This window comes from Apiospora kogelbergensis, assembly GCF_038363985.1.
Source record: "Apiospora kogelbergensis strain CBS 113332 chromosome Unknown utg000005l_segment0_segment0, whole genome shotgun sequence".
Lineage (NCBI taxonomy): Eukaryota > Fungi > Ascomycota > Sordariomycetes > Amphisphaeriales > Apiosporaceae > Apiospora > Apiospora kogelbergensis.
Genome location: NW_027117422.1, coordinates 6,181,548 through 6,206,883, shown reverse-complemented (window position 1 = coordinate 6,206,883; position 25,336 = coordinate 6,181,548). Strand labels below are relative to the sequence as shown.

Below are 25,336 nucleotides of genomic sequence, written 5' to 3'. Positions count from 1 at the left end.
GCAGTCCTTATTGCCGCCGACGCTGCGAGTGGCCAGTGACGGGCTGGCTAAGGTAGGCTGATGGCGAAATTGGTCTTCGGCCTCGACAGTGTGTCGTCCCATGGGAAATGTCTGTTGTTTGAATCGAACTGCACTGGACAGCTGTCAGTCCAGTACCCTCTTTTGCTCCGATGGGATGTTCGCACATCCCACCAGAACGTGACTGACTGTGACGGAACGGAGATTGCCTCGTCCAGCACGGCACTACTGGCCGCGACCAGACACGTCCATCGGGACAAGCACAAAGCACGATCGGTATTGCAAATTCGCCAGGTTGTTTTGGTCTGGTTGCGGCACTGTGGGGGTGCGCTGAACAAGTGTCACAGGCCTAGAGAATGGGAAAAACCCATTGATGCGGGGCCCTGGAGGTTTTCTCCACAGCGCGGCAGCCTCTGCCTTTTAGGCCCCTGCTGTGCCTCTTGCATCTCGAGTTTTTAGCAGTGTTGGCAGGCTGGGTAAGCATTACTGTAAGGACAGCACTGATGTGCCAAGTGCCCCGAGTTTCCACCACCAACATCAATATCAGGACTTCGTGTATGCCGATTGGGGAATAGTTTGTACTAGACTACGGTATCTGCACGTCGGGAGAGGGAGGTATAAGCAGGTGGTGCCACTCACCAATGAAGCTCGCTTGTCCAGGGCTTCCTACCTTATCTTACGTAGCAATGACTGACAGGCTTTGAGGCGCGCCTTGCGTGGCTTTATCGAATCGAAGGCTGAAGGGAACGAAGAGTATGCATCATGTGTATCTGGTTGCTGCATAACCTGCAGACTAGCACCTGTCGGACCCCCCTCTGGAGTGCCTTGCAGAGGGGAAGGAATGAAGAAGAATCGATATATCGAGAGAATCAATGACTCGCTGCACCCAGACAGACGCATGTGCCGTACAAGCGCACACACACACACACACACGCACACATACGCACACACACGCACACATCTAAGAGTACTAATCACATCAACAGGACTGCCCCGTTCGACAGCATATGCGTCTGGGAAGTTCCTTTGATAGAAAATAGCGCGGGATGAGCTGCTGTTCGCGGACTCGGGCTTGGCAAACTTGAGAAAGTAAAGGGATGCAAGGTTGAGGTTCTGATATCTCCTCCCCCCATACAACTGCTACTAAGGCTGGGGGAGGTATAATGAGGACTTCGTTGCATATTCAACATGGCAATACATACCGACGACGACTTGTCGATAGCAAGGCTCAACGACGATCCCCGACACCTGGTAGCAGATAGTACTTGCATGCCTACCTACCTACAACTCGTTTGGGTATCGTGATGCACATGGACGCGGCTCGTCGTAAGGAATGAGGTTCCAAGACGGATGTTGCTTGAGTCTCGATGTTAGCCGATGCATGGTAATTAAAAGTCATGTAGGGATTCTCGAGAGGTGGGTTTCCAAAAGGAGCCACCTGCATGGGAAGCTTGTGATCCCTGGGAGCCATGGCCACTGGCGGCACGCTTTCACGTTGGACTGCCCAGGATGCGGTACAGGATGCTGCAGCAGTAGCAGCAGCAGCATCTGGAGGATGTTCGAGGTTAAGCTTGATGCTACCCATCCTGCCACTGCTGAGAAGCAATGTAGGTCTGGCATATCTGGAAAGCAACAACGCCCATGCACGGTTGATCAAGGACGATCATGCCTTTCAAAATAGATCAAAATTGCGCAATTGCTGTAACGCGAGCAATCCGTGAGGATTGGGGGATTGCGTACCACCCTTCGACTCGCATCCGTTTCTCGACACTGCAACCTGCAGTATACTGCATCAAGGGCCCAGGTTGTGTGCACTTGGTTGGCTTGGTTTGTTGTTGTGTGCTGCTGCAGCATGCTTGCAGGATTTCGACGTTCCCACAGCCAAGAGAGGTCCATTGAGAGAGAGACCAGGCCCCACGCCAAGTGGTTAGGGAGCCTTTAGTTTTAGGGTTCCTGTTCGCTTCCAGGTGGCCCGAGGAAATCGATCCAACGGCAATCTTCCATCAAGTAGGCATCGTATACTGATCCCCTCTTACGCCGTCCGTTGATTTGTGCAGTAACGGGCATTGTGGATAGAATGGGGAAGGAGGGGCGACACAGGGAGAGAAAGAGAGAGACAAAAGACGTGTATGTATTCTGGTATGCACCCATGCATGTTCTGACTCTGCGCTGCGTCGTCGGAGAAAAGGCCGCTGCTGTGCGGCGTGGGCGACGAACAACTCAGACAACCACCCCCCGGCGACTCCGCGTTCTTAGACACTTCCCTTTGGCTCGTCCGGTGTCTATCGAGCCATTCGTCGAGATAAGGGAGAGAGCAGCCCTGGCTAGTGCTTTTTGCTTACTTGATGTTCGTGTTTGTTTTCCATTTTTTGCCTACGTGGACTTTGGGACGGGAAGACGGGGGCGGGGGCGGCGGCGGTTGGCTGTGGTTGTGGCTGGCTGGCTGCATACTACATATTATGGGTTTCCAAAGTGAACGAAGCTGTGGTTGGAGTCTGGTTGGTGTGCCGAGCGGGCGTTCGGGCGCCGGTCGCCACCCGGTATCGCAGACTATTGGTCAATGGCCCAAGGCCCTTGGCCATTGAGAACTCGCCGTTGTGCTATGGATTCGTTCATTTCACGTGAGGACGAATTGTCATATCAAAACGGGGCCGAGAAGGAAAGCAGCAATGGAGCGACGGTTGCTGGTTCGCAACTGTCTGTCTATACGGGCTTTGCCATTCATTCCTCATCTAATGTCACGCCCGCCCCTGCTGATGTCTGTCTGTTTGGACTTGGAAATGCGTGCATTTCCGGTTCGCTCCGCTTACTTACCTCCTCTACTTACCATTGTCTTGTGAAATCGATCCCGTCCCGACTGCTTCCTCTTCCTGATGCGGTGATGAGGTTCCACTCGGTTGAGGTTACATGTATGTATGCCAGATGCTTGCTGGTTCCGTCCGTTGTTTTTGATGTTTCGATGCAACCGTCTGTGCTCGCTCGGCTGGTTCAGCCGGGCGAGAATGCTACTCGACGGTAACACGGACGCGTGTCCTGCCGAGTATGTGTATAGTGCGCAGTATAGGCCGCTCGGCCCTTTGGTGCGCTATACCCTTCCGTCTCGCAGGTGACCAGGTATGGAAGGAGGGGATGCAGCAGCATCGGCATGAAGTCCTGACAGGGCACGGAGATCCTCAAACTTGAGATTTCATTCACTGTCAAAAGTAACATAAGCAAATGTACTGCATGGCGCGGGTGCCAACGTCACATCCATTGATCGTTCGTCGCCGAGCTAGCCCGGGACCATCTTTCTGATGGCGATGCGCCGACTTGGAAGGGGGCCTGTCGGGGTTTGCGTGCTGGAAAGGGCAAGTCTTCACCGACGACCCTCGTAGGCGGCAGGGCCAGGGATAGTTCGTTATGCAGCACGAAGAGCACAGCGCAACTCGGCGGCAGCAGTAGTAGTAGTAGCAGCAGCAGCCGCAGCATCAACATTATCCTACCGAGATAGGTAGGTGATTCGTGAGCAAAGGAATTGATAGACATTAGCAGCCGCATCGGGAAGATGCACCTGTTAGCTGGGAATGGGGGGCCTCGGGGTTTGTCGTGTGATTAACATGTAGGTACATGCAATTACGTTCGAATAATATCCCGTTATCTTCGCGCTGTCGTCAGACCCAGTTGTGCGCTTGTGGCAGGCAGTTGGCAGTGCTATGTCCTGTCGCTCGGAAAACCTGTTTTCAGCTGGTCTGCGCTAAACAGTACATTGCGATGCCCTACAATGTACTGCGGCGCTGGCCTACCATGGGCGATGACCTACACGATCCACCTAGACGCAGCCTTCATGCATTCGGAAAATACAGGCTAATGAGTTTGTCGCCGGACAACAAGTGTATACATCGTGAGTACCAACCTGGGATGATGTTCGTGGCCGGCTAGTCTATGAAGCTTATGCAAGCTGGTATGAAATGGGGGCATGTGTGTAGGTATGTCATCGTCCGCGCGCTGTTAGGGCAGGTAGAGCAAATCCATTTTAGTACCGACTGACATCCTGGAGGTCACGACAGACCCTGAAAACCGTTGCCAATGCAATATATGTCAACATGTCAAGTGTCTGCAACGGTTGTTAGGCAGCATGTGGGCGTTGCTAACCTTGTTGCTTTTTATGCAGTGCGCAGGAGAAGCGGGCGAGCACGGCACGCAAGAAGGCCTCTGGCTCATCGCGTCCCTTGCAGTTTTCGGAGACCTTAATGTCCAATGCCAGGTCTAAGGTGAACAGGCTCTCGCTAGCTCGGTGAGAAATCCGGAGACAAAGACAGACCCCTGGACTGCCCTCTCTATCTAATTTCTCACCATGCCGGGTTCCTCGGTCGAGCCTCTGGCCTGTGACCTGTGACCTGTGGCTTGTTTACATAGCTACTATTCTTACTGTGCCTACAGCAGACCTCCCGTCGACTTATGGGGAGGCGGCAGTCACGGTCGTGAAGCAGGCGAGGGGCGGCCAGATACGAAATGCAATGCAATGCAGCAAGCAGCAGCAGTCCAGACTGACCTATGGGATGGCGTTCAGGCCTGGCGCGAACATGGACGGAAATAGGCTCTAAGCACTACTGAGCGATCCCGTACACTCGGATCACGAAGCGCACCGAGAGTGCTCACCAGGCCGTGGAGAACAGCGGCATCATGAGGCTCTAGATCGACGCTATAGGAGGCAAAGGCCAGAGAGTGACCCCCTCTGCGAGCCGCCCAGCCGCCCACCAGTGCCACCCAGGCACGCCAGGCCAGTTTTTCCCTCTCCCCAAGCGCGAGTCCAGTCCAGTTGGCTGAGGAGCGACAGACAGGCCTGAAAGACCCCTCCTAGGCTAGCGAGACCTAGCAGCTAGCAGCTTTTCGCCCCGAGATCTGAACCCAGCAGAGCGACGAGGCCCTACCTCTACTCCACAATATCGCCTCCAATTCCTCCATGAGCTGGACGGGGGCTTTGATTGGCCCTCCCTCGGCAATATTTGTTTTTTTTTCGGTGCTCACACGATAGCCATTAGCTGCGAGGGAAGGAGGCTGGACTGGCAAATCGCCTCTCTCTCTCTGGGTACGCGCGCCGGCGCTGCGCTGCATTGCGCGACACGGCACTGTACGGCACGAGGCGAGCCATGGCTGTGCAAAAGCTAAGGCTCGCGAAGCTGATTTGACATTGTATGGCATGCCGCTTGAACACGAAGAGAAATGATCTCTGGCTGGCTGCTGGTTATGCGAAGCGCACGCGTCCAGTCCAGGCCAATACCAGGGGGTCCCGTCTGCAATTATGGCTCGATGGTTGGACGATCGTGACTGGGTAACCAGAAGGGTCTCAGGAAATGAAACCCACCACCGAAAACCGTTATCTAGGGTAATTGGGCGGGCACGGAGTGGAAACGCCGAGTATGAGCATCTTGCCACGTTCGTCGCGTACTGTATGGCAGAGAAAGAAAGAAAAAAAACACAGAGAGAGCAGGACTGAATGAATGACTGGCCAGGTCGGCTCCCCCTTCCATACCTGTCCATAGACGATTACGAGGTTGCTGTGCGCAAATTGGCGTTGATGCAGTGAAGTCAAGATTGGGATAATGAAGTTCATGCTAAGAATATCCAAATGTGTGTGTGCGCGCGTTTTTGTCTGCGTGTGCGTAGGATGCAACGACAGGGACATCTAACGGCGCAGGTTAACGGCGCAAGTTACGAACATATGGAGATGGATCGTGTTTTAAGGTAAAGTACGTTACCTGATGTAGCATCAATGTCGCAGTTCAATCTACGAGGCCTTTACAAGTTCCCTACCTAGCAGCTGGGATCTTCCAAGCATCGCCCATTGCGCATCATGTCAGCATGTACTCGACTTGTATAGTCGCTCTCGCTCGGTGCCAATCCATATGATATATGTATACATGACCCGGCTGGGACATGACAGGTCGTCATCCCATCAACTCCGTCTTCGTGTTACTCTGCTGCCGTTGCTGCTGCTGCTGCTGCTGCTGCTGCTGCTGCTGCTGTTGCTGCTGCTGCTGCCGCTGCCGTGGCTTGTAGGGACAAAAGTACCTGTGGCCTCTTCTGTTTTCCGCCTACCGCAGCGTCCTTAGCGACTAGATCCAGTCAGTAGTCAGTCAGTCCTTCAGTGCAACTAACCTAAACCTAGCCCCAGCCGCCGCTTCATTTACTGAGAACCCCGGCCGTGCAGTAGTAGCCCCTCCAGTAGCCCTTGGTCTAGCATTCCGACGACCCCACCACCCCTCTTCTCTGTCAACCATGTATGTACTCTTCCATCTTCACTTGGATTCCTGGATGTTGATGGATATGCCTACGATTCCTCCCGTTCAAAACAGGGATTGCACTATGCGCGTACCGATGTTGTAGACCAAATATTAGCAATTTTTTACTGGAGAAGGAGGGGAGACCCTCAGCTTTCAACTCACTTCCATGTCGGCAAGGTATACCCATCCAACAGCCTATCCACCGCAACTAAACGGCCTACTTGCTTACTTACTGTACATAGGGAAGACATGAATCCTCCAAGGAGCTTCGATTCGATCCGTATCCGATGAGTGCTCAGCATCGACGGCCATCCCTCGAGAGGCAGGACATATGACTGGCGAGGGATGGCTCGATGCTCGAAAATTATTGACTAATCAAGCAAGACCTCGGCCTCTCCTGTATGTACAATCGCTATCTTCACCTATCCCATCCCATCCTATGGCATCCAGCATCGCATCCTCGTAACGGCGGCCGCCATCCATGCTCCAATCTTGGACCTTTCCCCATCTTTGCCGCCCTCCAGTGCTCGTGCTTTTTTCAACTGACAGGCCCCTGGTCGATACCCAGCCATGTACATGCGCATAGTCGGGGAGGTACGTAACAGACTAGGGCCTAGTTAGTGTATCAACATCAAATCGGCCCATAGCCCAATCCATAGCCCGCAGTCCATCTTGTCTCGTCCATTTTGCCCATTTGGCAGGCACTGCGCTGCTGCACTCGCTCACACATTGGACTGGAACTGACTGACACTCAAACTCGCGCCCACACCCACACTGGAGAGAGACACACTGCAACCTCTTGCAGGCCGTCGAGTGGACATCCGGACTACTTTTAGTCGACTTCGTCATTTATTGGGACGTTTGGATCTAAGCAATACATACATGCATCCCCTCTAACCGTATAGGTCACGATGTGGTGCTGGGCCTGTCCAAACCATGGACCGTTCGGCTGATGGGTCTCCATCATACCAAGCAAGTCCGTATGGAGACGCACGTCGACCCTTGGAGTAAGTGTACATCACGCATATCCGCACACACACACACAAGCACACACACACACATACCACACACCACACACACGCACACAAGGGCTCTTGCTCGCTCACGAGCGTTCATCTATATATCTCGCCCGCTCTCCGGACCCAGGACCCGTCTCGTTCCTCTGGTATTATTGATTATATATATATATCCCCCCTTCGAAGCTCATTGCCTTTTCATCAATGGCTTCTTTTCTTTAGGGTGTTTCTTTTGATCTCTCCTATTGTATAATTATACGGGTTCTCTTGTGTGGAGCTTGACTTCAGTCGTTTTCTAGGTCAGCTTTTTGTTGTCGTCTTATCTGGTCGGGACTGGAAAAGAAGCAGAGAGAGGTTGATTGTCGAGGCTCTTGCAAGCATCCTATCGTCCTCTCGCTCTTCACACACACACACACCTTGCTCGCGTGTGGTTTGCTGCTGTCGAAATACAGCAACGCCCTCGGAGCCAAAAAAGCGGTTGGTGCTTTCGACAGGCCCGTCGAGTTTGAAGCTGGACAATATCCATCCCGCCATCATCCCATCCACCACGCTTCAACACACGCCCATTGAGTCAAACCGTCGTTTGTCCTCACCACTCGTTCAGTCAGCAATCTCGAGGATCGTCGGCTACAGAAAAGAAGAGGCTACGAGTTAGAAAATAAAGACCCCCATATCTTCATTTGGGCCCTTGTTTCTACTTTCTCGCATTTTAATAGTCAACCGCAAGATTCAGCATAGACACTGCTCGAGGTGTTACACTGCGCCGCAGCCTCTTGGAAACCTCATCTTCAGCTCACACATCTTCGCCTTGTGTTATAACCCGCGCCACCTTGGGATTGGAGATATCCAAGAACATTCGATGGTCACTACTGGCAGGCGATTTACCAAGTCCAGTCTATCTTACGACACCCTAACCTTCGAGATCCTGGCTTGATCACTCGGCCGCTCGGACGCTCTCCACAGCCTTGCATTTACCGGCCTTCAAAGACGACACCGGCACCATGTTTGACCTCGCTTCCATTATCGGAGCGCTTTGGGTGTTCTTGCTGACCCCCTCTTGGCTCAAATTCCACATTGGTCTCTGGTACGTTACGATGCACTGCGGCTTATCGCTCAAGCCTATGAGCGGCTCTCTTTGCTTGCATGTTAACTAACTATATTTAGGCTATGGCGATACACTCGCACAATTGTTCACTCAACCAGCCATTGGATGTACAAGTCGAAGCCTATTCCGGCTGAACCCAAATACACGGCTTCGGATGTGACCGTTGTTATCCCCACCATACACAACGCCCCCGAGGAGCTGCGTACCTCGCTGGAGAGCATCTTGGCTTGCAAGCCCTACGAGATGATCATGATTACTACCCGAGACAAGTACATGGCGCTGAAGAAGCTTGTCGTGACTCTGCCGCATAACAACATCCGCGTTCTCTGCACCGACATTGCCAACAAGCGCCTTCAAGTCTGCAAGGCTCTGCCCGAAGTCACCACTCAAATCACCATCATGGCGGATGACGACGTCTGGTGGCCCTCGACTCTGCTCCCCTGGATTCTCGCCCCCTTCGAGGATCCCAAGATCGGAGGAGTCGGCACCTGCCAACGAGTACGCCGAGAACGCAACGGATCGTGGTCTGACAACATCTGGAACTGGCTTGGCGCGGCCTACATCGAGCGACGCAACTTCGAGATCTCGGCCACCCACAACATGGATGGCGGAACATCCTGCATGTCTGGCCGCACCGGTGCTTACCGATCCGAGATTCTTTCGAGCGGGGACTTCCTCGACGGCTTCCAGCGAGAGCGCTGGGGAAAGTTCATCCTTAACGCCGACGACGACAACTTTGTGACGCGATGGCTCGTCAACAACCAGTGGAAAACCTGGATCCAGTACGAGAAGGAATGCGAAATCGAGACGACGCTGGAATACGGCATGAAGTTCATGTACCAATGCTCCCGATGGGCACGCAGCAACTGGCGCAGCAATTGGACGAGCCTGGTCAAGGAGCGCTACGTGATTACGTGAGTGCACCCGTTTGAGCGACATTGATTTTATTGATTGGTTAAACTAATGTTTTCTTTTTTGGGGTTGTAGTCAGCAGCCGTGGTGCACCTACGCTCTTCACCTGGCGACCTTTACTTCGCTGGCTTTTATTGGAGACCCCCTGATCCTTCTGTCCCTTTGGTGGGGCACAGCCAATTGGGACCCCGAAACTCGCCACTACGCCCTGGTTGCCGAGTTGGTTTGGATGTTCGCCTTCACCAAGGTCGTCAAGCTTGTCGGTCTCTGGCGTCGCTACCCCCAGGATATTCTGTTCTACCCCGTCTCCATCTTCTTTGGCTATTTCCATGGTCTCATCAAGATCTATGCCCTGATCACTCTCAATATGGTAAGCTTGCACCATTGCATCCCCGCCGTAACTGGATTCGCTAACATACCATGCTAGACGTCTTGGGGCAGCCGACCTGACGGTGATGCACACGACAGCCTGCGTATGGCTCCTCATCCTGGACCTCACGAGTCGACTTTGACGCCGCGGAAGCGACCCGACGATCTGGATACGGTGCTCGCGAAACGTATCTCGCACACCCGCTCGGCCTCGGCCAGGGAAAAGGCCCTGCTGGCCCTGCAGTACGAAGAGGAGATGCCGGTGGTTACGGTGATCTCGGAGAAACGGACCATCTCCATGAACGAAAAGACGTCCCAGGACTCATGAATGATCAGTCGGTCCCGCCTAGAAGGGATCCGACTGCATGTTACGATCACGCACTTAATGATTCACGAAAATCAGATTCAAAATTGAGATTATTCTTTATTGCGCCCCCTTGTCCGAGGACGAACGGAACCGGAGTTGAGGTTCAACAGCACTCGGCCTATGTTCCTCCTTTTCTTTTTATTACTGGCTCCCCCGACTTTGCGATTTTGCTAGACGGACCAGATGATCCCTCCGACCTGTCGAGTCGCGCGCCCTCTAATTGGCCATGGGCGCAGCTGACGTTCTTCTTCCTGGTATATGACCCTGTGGTGGTGGTGCGAAAAAAAATCCCAAAAAGACTGCGGGGTGTGCTGTCCATCCCCTTCTGGTGGTCGTCTTGTTCTGCATGCGCGACTGGCTGGAACATACATGGCATTTTCTTTATTTTCTTGGATTCCGGGGAAAACACAAAAGCTCTCGGGGGAGGCAATATCTAGACAGCGCCTGTTTGGTCAAGAAGTGGCAGTAGATTGCGACTCTTATTACACAGGCTGCAGCGTTGTTTGATTGCACGGCTCATTCATAGATTAGGAGGACAAGACGATGAATTGGGTAATACTATTCTTTTTGTTTACTTCTACAAACCGCTCTCTCTATCCATGTGTGTCTTGACTGCTTGGCAAACTACCTGTGATTGAACGCAGGTATCGTGACATATCGCAAGGAGAGAATGCACCGGTTCTCCGAGCTACGAACTGGATCAGCGTAATATCCTAGGTAGCGCGTGCATCTAAACGCGCCTCCGCATCTCTCGAGTCAGGTCCGACGGAGATCTCCCAAAAACGCGACAGCGTCCACCCTTGTTTTATCGCACAATAAGTGGTCTTGACCCTTGTCCGAGGCTCTGCTCGAGTTTTGCTTTTCATTGGCGAACCGCACTACTTAAAAGTCTGACGATCGTGCGTAGATGCGCCGAGGATACGGATTCGGCAGAACAACAGAGGGGGCAGAGACACACTGTATTAGACAGTCTTTCTCTCGCCAACCTGGTCCTTCAGGATGTTCGTTCCGTGGGAACATACTCGAACGTTTCCTTGAAAAGAGCTCTCTCCCGCACGTGTTAAACATGGGGGGTGTGAGCGAGATAGACAGAAACCCAGACGCCATCCCGACGCAATCCGTCAGATCTTCCCAGCCTGTCAGAGATATATTGGGTTACGTACATGGCTCCGTGTAGGCGAGGGCAGAGCTCCAACGACAGCCCCTCCTCCCCCTCCCTCTATGCAAACGCTCCACACCCAAGTTTGGACCCTGGGGATGGATCTCTTCATGGATACATATACATATAGTGCATTGCATGCCATCCATACCTGCTTGCCTCATGGGTATATGCTGATGTATGGTACGGCAGCAGGGTAGGTAGACAGGTACTTGACGAACCCTCCAGCAAAGGCCATCGAGGGTCCGAATCGCGGGATGCTTAGCTAGGTGGTATTTTTCTCGTCCTAGCGTGCTCTTGCGTGCTTGCACTATGATGCCTATGTAATCTGGAAAACCCATCCAAAAGATATAGTGCGTAGATCAAGGCCGAATAGTCCCGCACATCTTCAAGATATAGGGCGGGCATTTCCACACAAACTAGTGTGAAGTGGTGAAGCTGGCTGGCCGTACATGCATACACACGCCTACGCCATGTAAGTTGTTGTCGATATATCCACCGGGGCGCCTCTTGGTGCGTAACCTAATCGCCCATAGGGACCCAGTAACTAAGAAAACCGCTGCTTGCTCCGACGGTAGCTAAGATAGGTACATGGCCATGTATTTAAGTAGGCAAAACCCCGCAGATTGGGACGGTTAAGAGGGAAAATTAGACAAAACTTGGAAATTCAGGTGCTCCAGTTTTCTCGGCTTGCTTGGTGTGAATTAGGTATGCAGTTGCTGAGCGACAACCAACCCCCAGACTTTTGTTATAGAACCACAGGCAAACGTCCAGTGACTGTTCAGAAGACCGATGCTTGCACCATTTTTGAGTTAAAAAAAACCTGTCTATGCCTTATACGTGATACATTACCTTGATTCAATGGATCAGCTGCCCAGGCAGAACCCGGGCATCGCAGAATATTGAATTTTATTAGCAAACTGCCAGCAAGGTTAGGTCCATTGGCAGGCGCATGCAACTGTCGTTTTGGGGTTTTGGGGGAGCTTCAGGCAAGTACTTGACAGGTACCTCTTTTCTTTTTTTTCCCGCGGCCCTCAACGCTGCACCAACTCCCCACCACGATCATGACATCCTTGCCTATTTTCCTGCTCCCTGCTCCCTGTACCTTGCCAATACGCTTTTTCACGATTTGTCCTCCAGATCACGGCAGCGGCTCTCTCTCAACCAAGGCTCTACCGATGCGGTTAACGGGCACCTGGCACGAAACAAGACACATCGCAACATCACAGTCAATCAAGCCCCAATAAGCCCGACCTGCCCATCATTTACCCAACTCGGCCGTCTGCATGCGCCGGCAAGGACACATCGAGATGGGTTCCTACATTGTCAGCGCATGGCCAGAAGCCTCTCCCGGCTAATCACCACCACCAAGCGAAACAACCACGGCCGAACTTGCATGCGCCTCTGCAAGAAACCTGGGTCGTCCTGACTGTGCACCGGAATGGGGACGGCCTGTCCAATCTGCAGCCACACACGCACACCACACAGCCAATATGCATTCCTCACATGTCAGAGATTATTGTTCCTCAACACCAACGATGCACCAGCTTTTCTGCAATATCGGCTCCACGAACGGTTGCGCATGCACGGCTCTGCCCCTCGGTGCTCTGCTCTGTACTTCCATACCATGCCCGGGAAGGACGCTCCGCCGTTGCATGAATGCTCGTTCAGCATTCGAACGACTTTGGTCGCCTCCCGGAGATCATGGCATGCGCACTAATAGGCCGTCGCTCGCTTGATTGAGAAACCCCTCGTTTTTGCCGTTTTGGTTGGAAACGGTCGTTGTTTGCAGGTCAATTCGGTCCGTCGCGCGACAGCCGACTATTGAGCTAGGTGTTGCCCTACCTGGGTAGTAACGGTAGCCCTGTGACTTGACATGTCCACCCCAGATTTCGTACAGTACACGCTCGCGGCGCAGTCAGAAGCTTCGAGTATACTGTACAAGCCCGGCAAACTTGGCCGCATCCATCACCGCAGCCGGCGACTCGCCCAAGCAGCTGCAGGACAATGACGATGACGAAGCACCGCACCAAGGTCGGATTGCCCATCTCGGCTGCTCCATCACGGGATGGGCTGCCTATGAAACCTGCGGATCTCAACGCTCCTGAACAAGCGCACTGCTGCATCTCCAGGCCGATTAGCATTGGCCGTCGACCCATCCACCCAGTCCATGTCTATAGCTTCCCTGCTCTGCTGACGAGATGTCAAGGCTGAGACAAGCCACCACCACCTTTGAACAGGGTCGGTTGCGATGGTCTCTGATCTAGTCGCGCCACTAAGCATGCACCAAGATAGTGCGCGCCCATGCCGGTGGATCGTTCTTGTTTTTAGCATCCAGATATATGTATATTGAGGCCACGGCCAGGGTATGCGAGTGGTCGGCAGGTATCTTTTGGAGTACGGCAACGAGCTTTTGCGGCCTGCGCTTATCCTCTTCCACTTGGACCTGCATCTGCACACTGCACGATTGGAACCGAACAGTGGGGATCTTTTTACTCGCTTCTCTCTTTCTCGCTCTTAGGCGGAGCTGAAGCTCTTGGCCTGTTGAGGATCCATTGCAATCCATTCGTCAGCAAAGCAAGCAAGCGAAACGCCCTGGTCGTATTTCTCGTTACGATTGCGGAGCGATCGTGACTCGATGCCACTCTCGTGATGGAGTCGGCCGTCCGGCCCATCTGTCATATCGCATCACTCGGCATTATAGCAGAATTTTTCAGCGGACGAACGAGGCAAGATCACTCCCTATCTCCCATTCAAATCGGAAACGCTGCTCCGTACGAGGCAAAAACGGGTACCACCTGCTGACTAGACATCGTGGTGCATGAACACGACGATGATCGCGCACTTGTCGTCCTCTGCGGTTTTGAACATTCGAGTTTTGGTGGGTTTATCACTGACATCAATCGCCCCGAGTCTTTCGTTGCTGAGTCGGGATTCCCGAGTTGTTCCTGGCGAATCACATGGCTACAATTGGATGAGCCGTCACGTCACGAACTTACCATGATTCAGCTTTGGCCGAAGCTCTAATATGCTTGACAAGCTTACCGCATTGACTGGAGCATCCTCTTCCCGCATATATACCTATATATGTGACAGCGCTATATGAATATGTATGATGCCCGTCGAGAGAGTACATCACCAGTATTGACACAAGCTTCCTGACATGTCGTCGCGTGGATTAATGCGGGGTTTGTGTGACCTTGGACCAAAAGGAAAACTGCGACATACAAGTTGGGTACATGCTGTGGACTTTTTCGCAAAGGGCCGGCGAATCCCAGCCCTTCGCTGCTGATCTTGCCATGTATTGGAATGCGCGATCTCGAGGATACTTCGGATTACCACCTTTGACAGAGCTACCATCGGAGCTTGCGGCTGGGTGCGATTGACCACCAACCACCGCGTGCCTCTGCAACGAAGTGATTCGAGGCAGCGCATGACACTTGAACTAGCTACTCCAGTTGACGATCTGGCGTTGGGCGGCCCGGGAGATAGTCAAATGGAGCAGCCGACCTTGGTGATCAGCAGAAAATCAAAGCAACGTCTGGCTGTCTGTAGGCGGCAGGGCGACCGTCCATAGGCCAGCTGCTGTACACATGCGCCGTGGCATCTAGCCTCCGTTCCCCGTCACTTTTTCCAATTACGGAAATTCCATCACGGATTCCTCGCTGCCATTCGCGGAAACAATTGTGGCCCGTTTCCGCTTCCAATTGGATCGGACAAGATAGCGTCAGCGCCCTTCTAGATACCTCGCTCTCTACTCCGACGGGCGGTGCTACATAGTACTATGGTTCTGCATGACAGATGTTCACTTCGCTAACAAGGCAATCAGAACGATATTCTGACTCGTCTGTAGCTGAGACCAGCTTATACATGACGTTGACGTTGATGTGTGTTTCTGGCTGCTTTAGAGCGGCATGGGACACGCCCCCTTCAGCTGCCAATCAGCCATTGGCTATTATTATCTTTACAATTCCTTCGTGTTGCAGACGGCACGGCTTGATGACTGGTCGCTGCATCTGCAGCTCTCACTGGCAACTAATCATACCAAGTACCAAGGTACTTGCTGTGCTCTTTCTCGACTGCTCACTCAGAGTCCCTAGAAGAACAAGCTTATCAGGCCAAGACTCCGAGGGAGCAAGTTGTTGCGATCTACATATTTCGACAGCAGCTGAGAACGGAGTTCGAGATTCGCGCGCTACGCGGCCGCCAATGTCGGCGATCAACTATTGCTGCCGAGTACGTAAGTACTCATCACCGCACGAACTTGGAGTGATGTCCCAATATGCTTTCGCACTACGGCCTGCCTCCGCGGGCCTATGAAGTCGACTGACACTCTGTCTTACAAGGACAGTTACATAGTCGGTCATATGATTACTTACACCCCGCCAATGCCGAGTCCATATGTCCCGATAGCTCCGGGCATCTTGGGACATGTCTGGCAGACACCTGTATCAATTGCCCAGCTGGCATTTACCGAATGACGCGGAGTGAGCAGGCGCTAATACCTGTTTTTACCATTTACTTAACACCGATTTCCTATTGAGTTCGGTTGCATCTTGCATGAGCATCATACGAGATCCTGTCGCAACTCCCTATGCACGTCACGGCCACTGGGTTACATACAACAAAGGCAGATGCAAGTAGGGCCGGAAAATGCTACCATGTTATCGTCTATGTCTACACACGGGAAATTCGGAATGACTTGGGCGATCCGCAACAGCAAGCCGCTTCTCCGATGCCGTGCCGCTAGGGGACCCATCCAGAATGCTGCCACAAGCGGCAACCGTGATAATGGACATGCACCTCGCCGGAAACAGAGATCTGGGGTGGATTCATGGCAAGCCGGACGGTATTGCAAGAAGCACGGGCGGCACACAATTGGCACACCCGGGAGGTTTTTTTACTAGTCGAATCAGCCACCATATCGACAGCATGCATGTGCTCGAGTGTGTGTGGGCACCGACGAACTGGAGGGGTGTGAGGGGTGGCCGTCGCATTGGCGTGCCGTGGCTTGCTGGCTGTCTCAAGCGATCCTTTTCATTCCTTCGCATATGCTCACTGCCGCACTACTCCTGCACCATGCAAGCTGCCTGCAGCCTGCCTTGCATGATGCAATTGCGTGCATTGGGGGGGACACACAGCAAGGCGTGGATGGAAGCGAAACGTGAAATCTAGACCTTTACCGTTACGAGTCTGGGTGACAGCCCGTTACGCATTGGCCGGGGCTCACTTTGTGCGTGAGGCATGGCTGAACGGCAAGGCATCCAGGGCAATTGTGCTTGGCTCAGCAGGTCATATCAACGATACTTGCCGACAGCCATGATGGACATTCTATGGCGTGGCCATCCATGTTGACTAACCGGAGGAAGAATCGTTGATCTCACCAAAAGCCCAAATACCATGAGATACTTACCACTGACTTGCGATGTACATGGAAGAAGCCTGATATCAACGCTCGGAGACTTGGAGCAGCCCCACACGCTCACACCATCAGCAGCATCACGATGTAAGCGCAGAGGCTGAGGAAACCAGGTTTTCTTGGTGTATAACTCGAGGACAGGAAACCTGACAGTCATCATGTTGGTCATGATATTGGCGTATTCGGTGCCGGACATGCGCGTCTACGCAAGCCACTCACCTTCGCGATCCATGTCCACTACCCGCCATTGGCCAATGGTGCGATACCCCTTCACGTCATTCGCCCGCACGGCACCCGAAAGGGCAATGGGCTTCTCAACTAACAAAGTCTAGCTTACCTAGGTGAGCATCTGGTCTTTTCTTCCCACGACAAGGGCTCACCTCGTATCCTCCCGGATCCATGGGTTTGGTAAGCATCCTGGAGTAAGCTTACTGCGACCCCTGCCCACCTAGTCACAAGCATCTACTGAGTTTTTCTTCTTTCCAGAAACCTCGAGTTCCCCAAGAGGAATCAGGCCGTGATTGGACGAGGACTGCTGTGATGTGATTCCCATATATATAAGCAAGCCACCGAAAAGGTGGAGCGTGACGAAGCTATGATGATGATGACTCCGGGGAATTCCCATTGCGACGATCCTTGTCTAGCTGGCAGATCTGGGGTACCACTGGTATAATGTGTGTGGTATATGCGGCTCTTCGTCCCACAAGCGAACCCTTGGGATGGATGATGTGAGCAGGTAAGCGACGGTCGAGAACGCCTCTCCCACACCACCCAACGGGAAGATGTGTGCAAAGACAGAACAAGGACGCATGATCCGTCGCCGAGGCGGCATTAGCATCATGCTGTATCACCACCCTATTCGACGCGCGCCCTGGGCTCCTTCGTTCTGTGCCGCACCCATCTCATGTTATACCTGGGCCCGGGGGCCCATCTCCATCCCTATCTCCCCAAACTTATCCAACCAAACAGATGGCATCCCGGGTGGGTGCGGATCAGGGACCGGCTGCCGATACGAGGTGTCGTGCTTCTGGTCTTACACACCAAACCAGTTCCGCGCAGTCGCCTCCCTATCCGGCTTGCGCGTTCCTTATACATAGCTTTCTTTCCTGCTCGTGCATGTCATATGTGACTTCTTACCTCAACTAACGTCACTTTTGTTTTTGCTCTCACCACACACGGACCGTCCGTCTTTTTTTTCACGTCTTTTTTTCTCATGTGAAACCGGGTGTGTGATATGTGCTTGACTGCTTCGCCCCTGGGGCCTGTGGCTCGGCGGTTGAGGCGAGGACGAAGCCAAAGCGTGGTGGTGGGTGTGAGTGAGTGCGCAACACGTCTTCCCTCGCTCTGTATTACACATCGACAACACCATCGTTCATCGCGCACATACACACCACCACCACCACCACCATCCGTCGGAGCCATGACCGTGGTGGCTGCGCGAGGCGTTAGACCCTTTTTCTCTATGTGAGTGTGTGCCGACCGGCTGGCTGGCTGGCTGGACATCCTCTCAGGCATATATGTGCCTTTTTGAGGTCTATCGAGAAGCTCCTGCCAGGGGTTACCTAATCGGGCATCCCTTTCCGATGTTACACAGAAACCCAAGAGACCCAACGACTGCTGTGAAGTCTGTGAGGATGTGGCGATGGAAAGCTGGCACCACATCGTACCATGCGTCGGGCATTCGCGCGTCCCTAGATGTTGGCTGGCAACCACCGGCTATATCAAGGACATTCGCGATAGGATGTTTTCAAATCGGCCAAACGAACGGGGTTGCTCCATTAGGGGCTTCTTTCCTACTCATGCCGCCAGTTTTGAAGGCCACCCGACCGGCACATTCCCTCTCTCAGATTGCAAGGGAGGGAAAAGAGGGCGCCGTGAACATGTGCGCAACCTAGGCGAGCTCGCTACCTACGCCACTCTGCCAATGCGACGGCGACCGCCACTGCAATTTCAGGAGGCTTCCCGGCGGCCGGAAACATGCTCCTGTGCTACACCACGCCGAAGGCCGAGTGGCGCGCATCGTGGATGAGGCAGACATCTATTACTCACTCACTTTATTTGGCACGACGGCTTCTTCGCCTGCTCTTCTCCGCCTCTATAGGCGAGGGCGAGGGTGTTGGGATGGGAGGGGCAACGCAGCTGGACTGCTGGACGGATATGAGGGAAGGAGCGACAGGCGGGGGTGAGGTGGATGGGTGGATGGATGAGTAAGAGTAAAACACCACGGCGGCCAGTCCAGAATCAGAAGGTAATGAGCAGATAGATAGATAATAAGAGTCGAGATATAAGACGTTGAAATTATCGCGGAGGCAAGAAAGTGTTTTGCCGCTCGCCCCCGTCGTTCGTTCGTTCGGCCTATTCACCTGTGTACACACACACACCCTGCAGCAAATCGAAACATAAGTGCGGTTGTATTGAAACGTCTTTCTGTCCGCATCCCCTGGTGAAGATGAAACACGTCAATTGGCTGGGGCGACCAGTGAGGCCAGCCAGTAGAGCCAGCCAACCAGCCTAGCCAACAGCCTCACAGGCCACACAGCTTGACAGGCCTGGAACCTGCATCTCCAGAAAACGCAGGGGCCAATTGCAGATCTAGAAACACGATCAGCACTCGTCCGTTTCCGCTACTGTAGGCACCATCGTCTGAAGGTTCGGACGAAAAAGACCGGGCAGGGGACAAGAGATCTATCTATCTGATCTATGTGGTTTCTCTTTGGGAGAGGGGTCCATCAAAAATAGACATGTATGTATGGAATAAAATTTGCCGCGCGACTGCTGATGTTTCTTTCCGTCTTCGTGCGACGATGGATGAATCTTGAATTGCCCCCCGCGGTTTGGATGTCGGATGGTTTCAAGGATGTCGCGATCCCACATTGGCTGGGCCAGGCGGGCGACGTGAAACGGCGAGCACAACACACTGTCGGAACAATTCATTCAATCCAATTCCAACGCGCCACACACGCCGCACGACGTTGGTGAAATCGGCCCCCGACCGGCGGCCGGTCCCGACAGGGGGTTTGATTTGATGTGTTTTGCAGGGTCACGTTCGCAATTAACGAGGCGAGTAGCGAGTGGTATTAAGCTGTATGTTAAGAATAAGAGTAAATGTAAGGTTAATAATCAACGGCAAGATGATGGTTAATGCATAAATACCATCGGCTCGTCCTGCTTCGGTTGGCACTTGGATTGATCGCCCATCTCATCCAGATACCTACCGACCGATCTCCCCTTCTCCGTTCTTCTCTTCACCCACTCGCCGGTCGAGATCCTGCTGGTACAGCTTCCGTTCTCTTCCAAAGCTAGACTTCACTCTCATTTTCTCATCCAATCCCATATCTCCGACGAGAATGAAGATCGCCACCGTCGTCCTCTGCCTCGCCACGGCTGCACTCGGCATGCCGACAGGCGCCGACCTGGGAGCCACCGCCGCAGGAGCTGAAAAACAGCTGAGCGGTAAGGGCGCCGCCGCCAACAAGGGCACGCCCGCCGCCGCCGCCGCCCGATCCAGCAGCGCCACCAGCAGCGCCGCCGTGCCTTCCGCCACCGGCGGCAAGGGTAACGGCAATAACAACAACAACAGCAACAAGGGTGGCAACGGCAACGCCGCCAACGCCACCGGCCCCATCAGCGAGTCCGTCATCCCCGACTACGGCCTCGCCGCCGGCGTGCCCAGCAAGTCGCAGCCCGGCAGCTGCCTGGGCGCCAACAACATCAACATCCCGTGCACGTGCCCGCCGAGCAAGGCGGCCGTGGCGGCGACGCTGACGACGTTCGTGGCGCGGGGCAAGGCGGGCAGCGTGCCCATCAGCTTCCCCGACCCGGCCCAGGACACGTCACTCGCGGCCAACCGCGCGCGCATCAACGCCATCGTCAACACGCTGCAGAACTTCAACTTCGACAAGACGGGCCGCACCGGCGACGGCTGCCCCGCCGCCAGCTTCCCCCGACCTCGCCGCCGTGCAGAAGAAGCTGCAGGGCGGCGAGAACGTCCAGGTCGGGTCGGCGGGGGCTGGGGCTGCAGCGGGCGGGCGGCAGAAGGGGAAGCAGACGAAACAGCAGCAGCAGCAGCAGCGTCGCCGTCGTCAGATGGTTTGAGAGAGGGAACTGAAAGTGAGGATGATGGGTGGTGGTGGGAAGCGATTCAATTCAAACGAGAAACACCTGATTTCAGGACTAGGGAAGGAAGGAGTTATTGGTGTTCAGGTTGCCTGACCTACATGGTTGGCGGTATTCTACTTTTTACGGGCATATGATGGATGGATTGACGGAGACGATGTTCAGAAAACATATAGGAAGAAATGATACCCCCTTTTCTGTTACCTTTTCAATCGTTACTTGACTAGAACTTGCTTCTTCTTGACAGTCCTCTTCTCGGTTCTCGTCATCGTGCTCTGGATGGAAGCTGTCGTCAGTGACCTTCGTCTCAGCCATCATCGTGCGGTGCTACTTGGATCCATAAGCCTTGCTTGCATACCAGAAGATCAAAAGGCCAAAAAAGTAAAAGAAAAAAAAGAATTGGCGTCACCCGGAATCGAACCGGGGTCTACACGGAACAGTTGCGACACTAGGACCACAACGTGTTGTACTGACCACTATACTATGACACCCTGAAGGCTGTCTGGTGACAATTTGAACACGACTGACTTGGAAACTTCTGCCTTTAGCACGGATTATATTAATCACATGCATCTAGGACAGATACGCTGCACAACATCACACCGCCATTGAACCCCTCGTAGGTCCCATTACGGACGGCTGGGCTGATCATAACATTATCGGCCGTGGAATAATAGGCTCTATCATCTGCTGGTTGTGTCGTCGAGTTGGACCTGAATTCCACGACACCTTCATTTCACGTTTCGTAGCACCGCCAACATCTCGCATAGCCATTCACAGTGTTCCTTGCGTGCATCGTATCCCAAGGAGCGCGACGTTGCTAGACGCCGCCTCCGTTTCTCCTTCGATGCGGTGAAAGTCGACATCGATCAAGCGTCACTCATAAAACCGAACAGCCCTATTGGTTTGGGCACGTTATCATATTCTCATACATATCCGGCATCGTAGCAATCACCGACCCCGTGTAGCTAGCTGTGTTGCCTGCCATGTGAAGAAAACGGCCTCGTTCACATGTTATTATGTAATACACTATTCAAAACAACTTTCGTGTTTTTCAGTAGGCGAAACCTTCAAGGGCTCCTCCAACAGCCCGCGTTGAGAACCACGTTTGTTTTTTGCATATCCCATCCGACATCGTCTGTCTCATTGACACCCGGTGCGTATACCCCTGGCGCGTCGGCACTATATGAGTGATATCAAGAGAGCTTGGTGGAGTCGAGCACGCGTCGAAAACCACAAACACTCATGGCAAAACACACTGGCAACAATGTGCACGAGATAATCCAGGAACATGTATATCCTCGGGAGTGAACGGTTTCCGTTGCATTCAGTTTGAGCTGAGACGATGACTGCGCGGGAGAGCGAGTACAAGGACGAGTGCAAGTGCGTTCGTTTGCGCGCGTTCCTCTCTGCCGCTTCTTCCTCATATCGTTTCCCACCGTCATGATCCCCCGTGGGCCCCATATTCATGTAAGGAAACATGTTGTGCCCACCCGCCATCCACGCCCAGTTCGGGTAGTTTAGGTCCGTCATGTCGGTGAGGAGGTTCTGGTTCTGCTCCCACTGCTCGGGCGCGAGCACCATGTCCCACTGGATGTCCGAGCCGGCGCCCGTCGTCGGCACGTCGGCGCCCCCGCCCCCGCCACCGCCACCGCCGGCGCCCCCGCCCGCGGCCGTCGCCGGGTTGAAGACGCCCGAGTAGACGAAGTCGACGCCCCCCAGGCTGCCGTGTCGCACGTCCGACGCGAACATGGGCGCCCCGGACGGGTGGTGCATGCCCGGCAGCGGTGGCGGCGGCTGGTGGGGCGGCTGCGCATGGGGCACGTTGGGCCAGGCCGGGGACGCGAGGGGTTGGTGGTGTTCCATCGGCTGCGGCTGGTGGTTTTGTTGCTGCTGTTGCGGCGGCACCCCGTCCGTGATGTTACTCGAGGAGAAACCGAGACCATCGTTCCCTCCGTGACGCTGCTGCTGCTGCGCCTCCTGGGGGTGCCCTATCTGGCGCAGCGTGGCCGGGTTCTCGTGGACGCGGACGCCCTCGAGCTCGCTGCCGAGCTGGTTGCCGAAGAGGGTGGACGTGGGCCGGCCGTCGACGAGCTTCATGGCCTTGGCGAACTCGTTGGCGATCTTGGCGAAGCGGGCGTTGGTTCCGCTCATCTCGACCGTCTTGAGGATGTCGTGCAGCCGGCGCACGGCGTCGGCCAGCTCCGCCACGCTGTGCGTCTCCACCAGCCGGTTCGCCGCCAGCAGCGCGTCCAGCTCGCGGCCGAGGTCCGTCCGCGCCCCCGCCGTCGCTGACTGCGCCGCCTCCTGTTGCTGATTCGTCGGCAGCGGCTGGAACTTCCATGTGTGGTGCGCGTCTTCGGGCGTGCTGCCGCGCTGCGACCCGGCGGCCGACGACTGGGGCCGTTGCTGTTGCGACATAGCCGACTGCGGTAGCGCTGCGTCCGGGGCTACCAGCCGTAGCGTCAGCTCCATGCTCGTCAGGTACGCCCAGTACACGTCGAACCAGCAGATGGCGTTGAAGGCGCCTCCACGCCAGAGTTCGACGAAGAGCCCGACGGCGCGCATGGCCGACGTCACGCAGACGCGGCTCAGCTGCGTCACCACGAACCCGTCGGCCGTGGCGCCGAGGTCGATCCCCTGCTCGCTGGCCTCGACCTCGCGCAGCAGGAATCGCCGTGACAGCAGGCCCAGCGCGCACTGGTACACGACGTGCAGGATCATGACGGAGCGCCACGAGGTCAGGTCGTCGTGCCCAGAGTTCCCGCCGCTGTGCCGCCGCTCCGCTGCGGGCGCCGGGTGCAGGTCCGGTGGCAGTGCGAAGCGCCACGTCACCAGCCGGCGCAGGTACTGCACGGCCTGGTTGTAGCGGCTGGAGGGGCAGTGGGCCGGGTCGTAGACGTCGCGGCGGATGCAGCCGACGAGGTGCCAGAGCTTGGCGAGCTCTTCGGCGAGCCCGGGGGCTGGCCGGGGGCGCAGGCCAGCACGTTCTCGTCCGGGTAGTCGACGTCGACCTCGCGGTCGTCGATAGCCGAGGGCCGGCCCAGCGAGCAGCACAGGTTCTGCTCGTAGCAGTACAACGTCCACCAGACGCGCTTGCGGAGCTCGCGCGTGATGGGATGGAACGACCCGGACACGTCCTGCCGGTGCATGCCCAGCGCCACGGCGAGCCGGCACGCGGCGCCGTGGTAGGTCCAGGCCGCGGTGCGGTCGTTGGTGTTGTTGGAGTGCAGCGACAGCAACATCAGGGCACACACGTTGGGTAAGCTGAGCGTGACAAGAAGTTGCGGCAGGCCCGTCATCTCGGCGTAGTACCGCCGTTGGAAGTCGAGCGTGTGGTTGTTTTGGGGCAGAGACCGGCATCCGAAAATGAAGATCATGTAGAGGCAGCCGAGCCACCCGACCGAGACGTATGTGGTCTGGCTGGCGGCGCTACTGCCGGGGCCCGCCGTGCTGTTGGTGCTGGCGGTGGCGATGCTGTCGTTTCTCTCTTTGTCGTCGCGGTGGTCCATCGAGGCGGCCCGGAAGATCTCCTCGTAGACGTGCTGGAACGTGGGCCGGTGGAAGAGCACGAAATTGGGATGCATGTGCTCGAAGAAGGCCTCGACGTAGCGGTCGGCGACCTCCCTTTCGGGAAGCTTGACTTTGTTTGAGGGGACGCAATGGCGCAGCAACTCGGATATGTTGGCGTGCCCTTCGTGGCTACTGAAGCTGGTCGTGGGGGAGTCGCCTCTAAACATGGAGGGCGACAGCGGCGGCTTCAGGCTGTCGCGCTGGTTATGACCCTCGTACACCATGGTGGGATCCGGGATCAGGTCGGCCGTCATGTGCTCGGGGTGGGGGTCGCTGCTCAGTTCCGACGAGGTCGACTTGGACCGCGTGGCGACAAGGTTCCGCAGGCGGGTGAAGAAGGCCAAGCTCCCTGCCGGGCCGATATAGTGCGGCCGTCCGCTCGGGTCGCGCACCAGGTTCGCGCTCCCGTCGCTCCGGTCCGACTTGATCGTCTTGGCCTCCGGAGACACAGGAGACAAAAGCGCCGCCGCGCTCATGGACCGTTGCCTCTTGCCGCCCCCCGACACGGTCGTCCGCGGCGTCTCTGGGACGGGACCATCAAAGTCAGGCATCTCGAGCCCCAGTTCCCGCCCGTACGCGATGACCTCCTCGGCCGTAGGCTCTGCGCCCAGCTGGGGGTGCAGGCCCCGAATCAATGCGTCGATAGCCCGGTACCGCCTGTCGAGGCTCTCGACGCTGCCGTAAATGCGATGCTTGCGCGGCATGGTGGTAACACACTGAATGCCCGCCTCGATGCAGAGCTTGCACGGCGTCAGTCCCTCGTCGTCGGCGCCCGTGTCCATGGCCGAGGCCGACTGTGGCGGTGCCTGGTCCAGCCGTTGGCATTTGCAGCGCCGCGTCTTGCAGTAGTCACAGCTGAGCTTGGTGCGCTTCCTCTGGGCGGCCGGCACGCGTCGCTTCGCCTTCAATTGTTCTCGGCGCTGCGCGGCCTGCTGGTGGGTTAGGCCGCCTCCCGGCGTGCCCGAGGACGCGACAATGCCGCCGCCCATATGGTTGATGTCCTGGTCGGCGCCGCCTTC

At 55.2% G+C, this 25,336-nt stretch overlaps 4 protein-coding genes across 4 annotated transcripts; 2 read left to right on the top strand and 2 right to left on the bottom strand.

The window, feature by feature from the left end:
• Positions 1-5,970: 5,970 nt before the first annotated feature.
• Positions 5,971-6,593, bottom strand: PG998_008680 (uncharacterized protein; the record flags this gene model as incomplete). The annotated part of the gene is made up of 2 exons (XM_066875496.1): positions 5,971-6,113; positions 6,515-6,593. The coding sequence occupies 2 exons, from the start codon at positions 6,591-6,593 to the stop codon at positions 5,971-5,973; spliced, it is 222 nt and encodes a 73-aa protein (XP_066731441.1).
• Positions 6,594-9,789: 3,196 nt separating this feature from the next.
• PG998_008679 (uncharacterized protein) lies at positions 9,790-10,011 on the top strand (the record flags this gene model as incomplete). The annotated part of the gene is made up of 1 exon (XM_066875495.1): positions 9,790-10,011. One exon carries the CDS (start codon positions 9,790-9,792, stop codon positions 10,009-10,011), a length of 222 nt encoding a protein of 73 aa, XP_066731440.1.
• A 9,964-nt stretch (positions 10,012-19,975) lies between these two features.
• PG998_008678 (uncharacterized protein) lies at positions 19,976-20,723 on the top strand (the record flags this gene model as incomplete). The annotated part of the gene is made up of 2 exons (XM_066875494.1): positions 19,976-20,537; positions 20,566-20,723. The coding sequence occupies 2 exons, from the start codon at positions 19,976-19,978 to the stop codon at positions 20,721-20,723; spliced, it is 720 nt and encodes a 239-aa protein (XP_066731439.1).
• A 236-nt stretch (positions 20,724-20,959) lies between these two features.
• On the bottom strand, positions 20,960-25,306 carry PG998_008677 (uncharacterized protein; the record flags this gene model as incomplete). The annotated part of the gene is made up of 3 exons (XM_066875493.1): positions 20,960-21,030; positions 22,004-23,678; positions 23,732-25,306. The coding sequence occupies 3 exons, from the start codon at positions 25,304-25,306 to the stop codon at positions 20,960-20,962; spliced, it is 3,321 nt and encodes a 1,106-aa protein (XP_066731438.1).
• Positions 25,307-25,336: the final 30 nt, after the last annotated feature.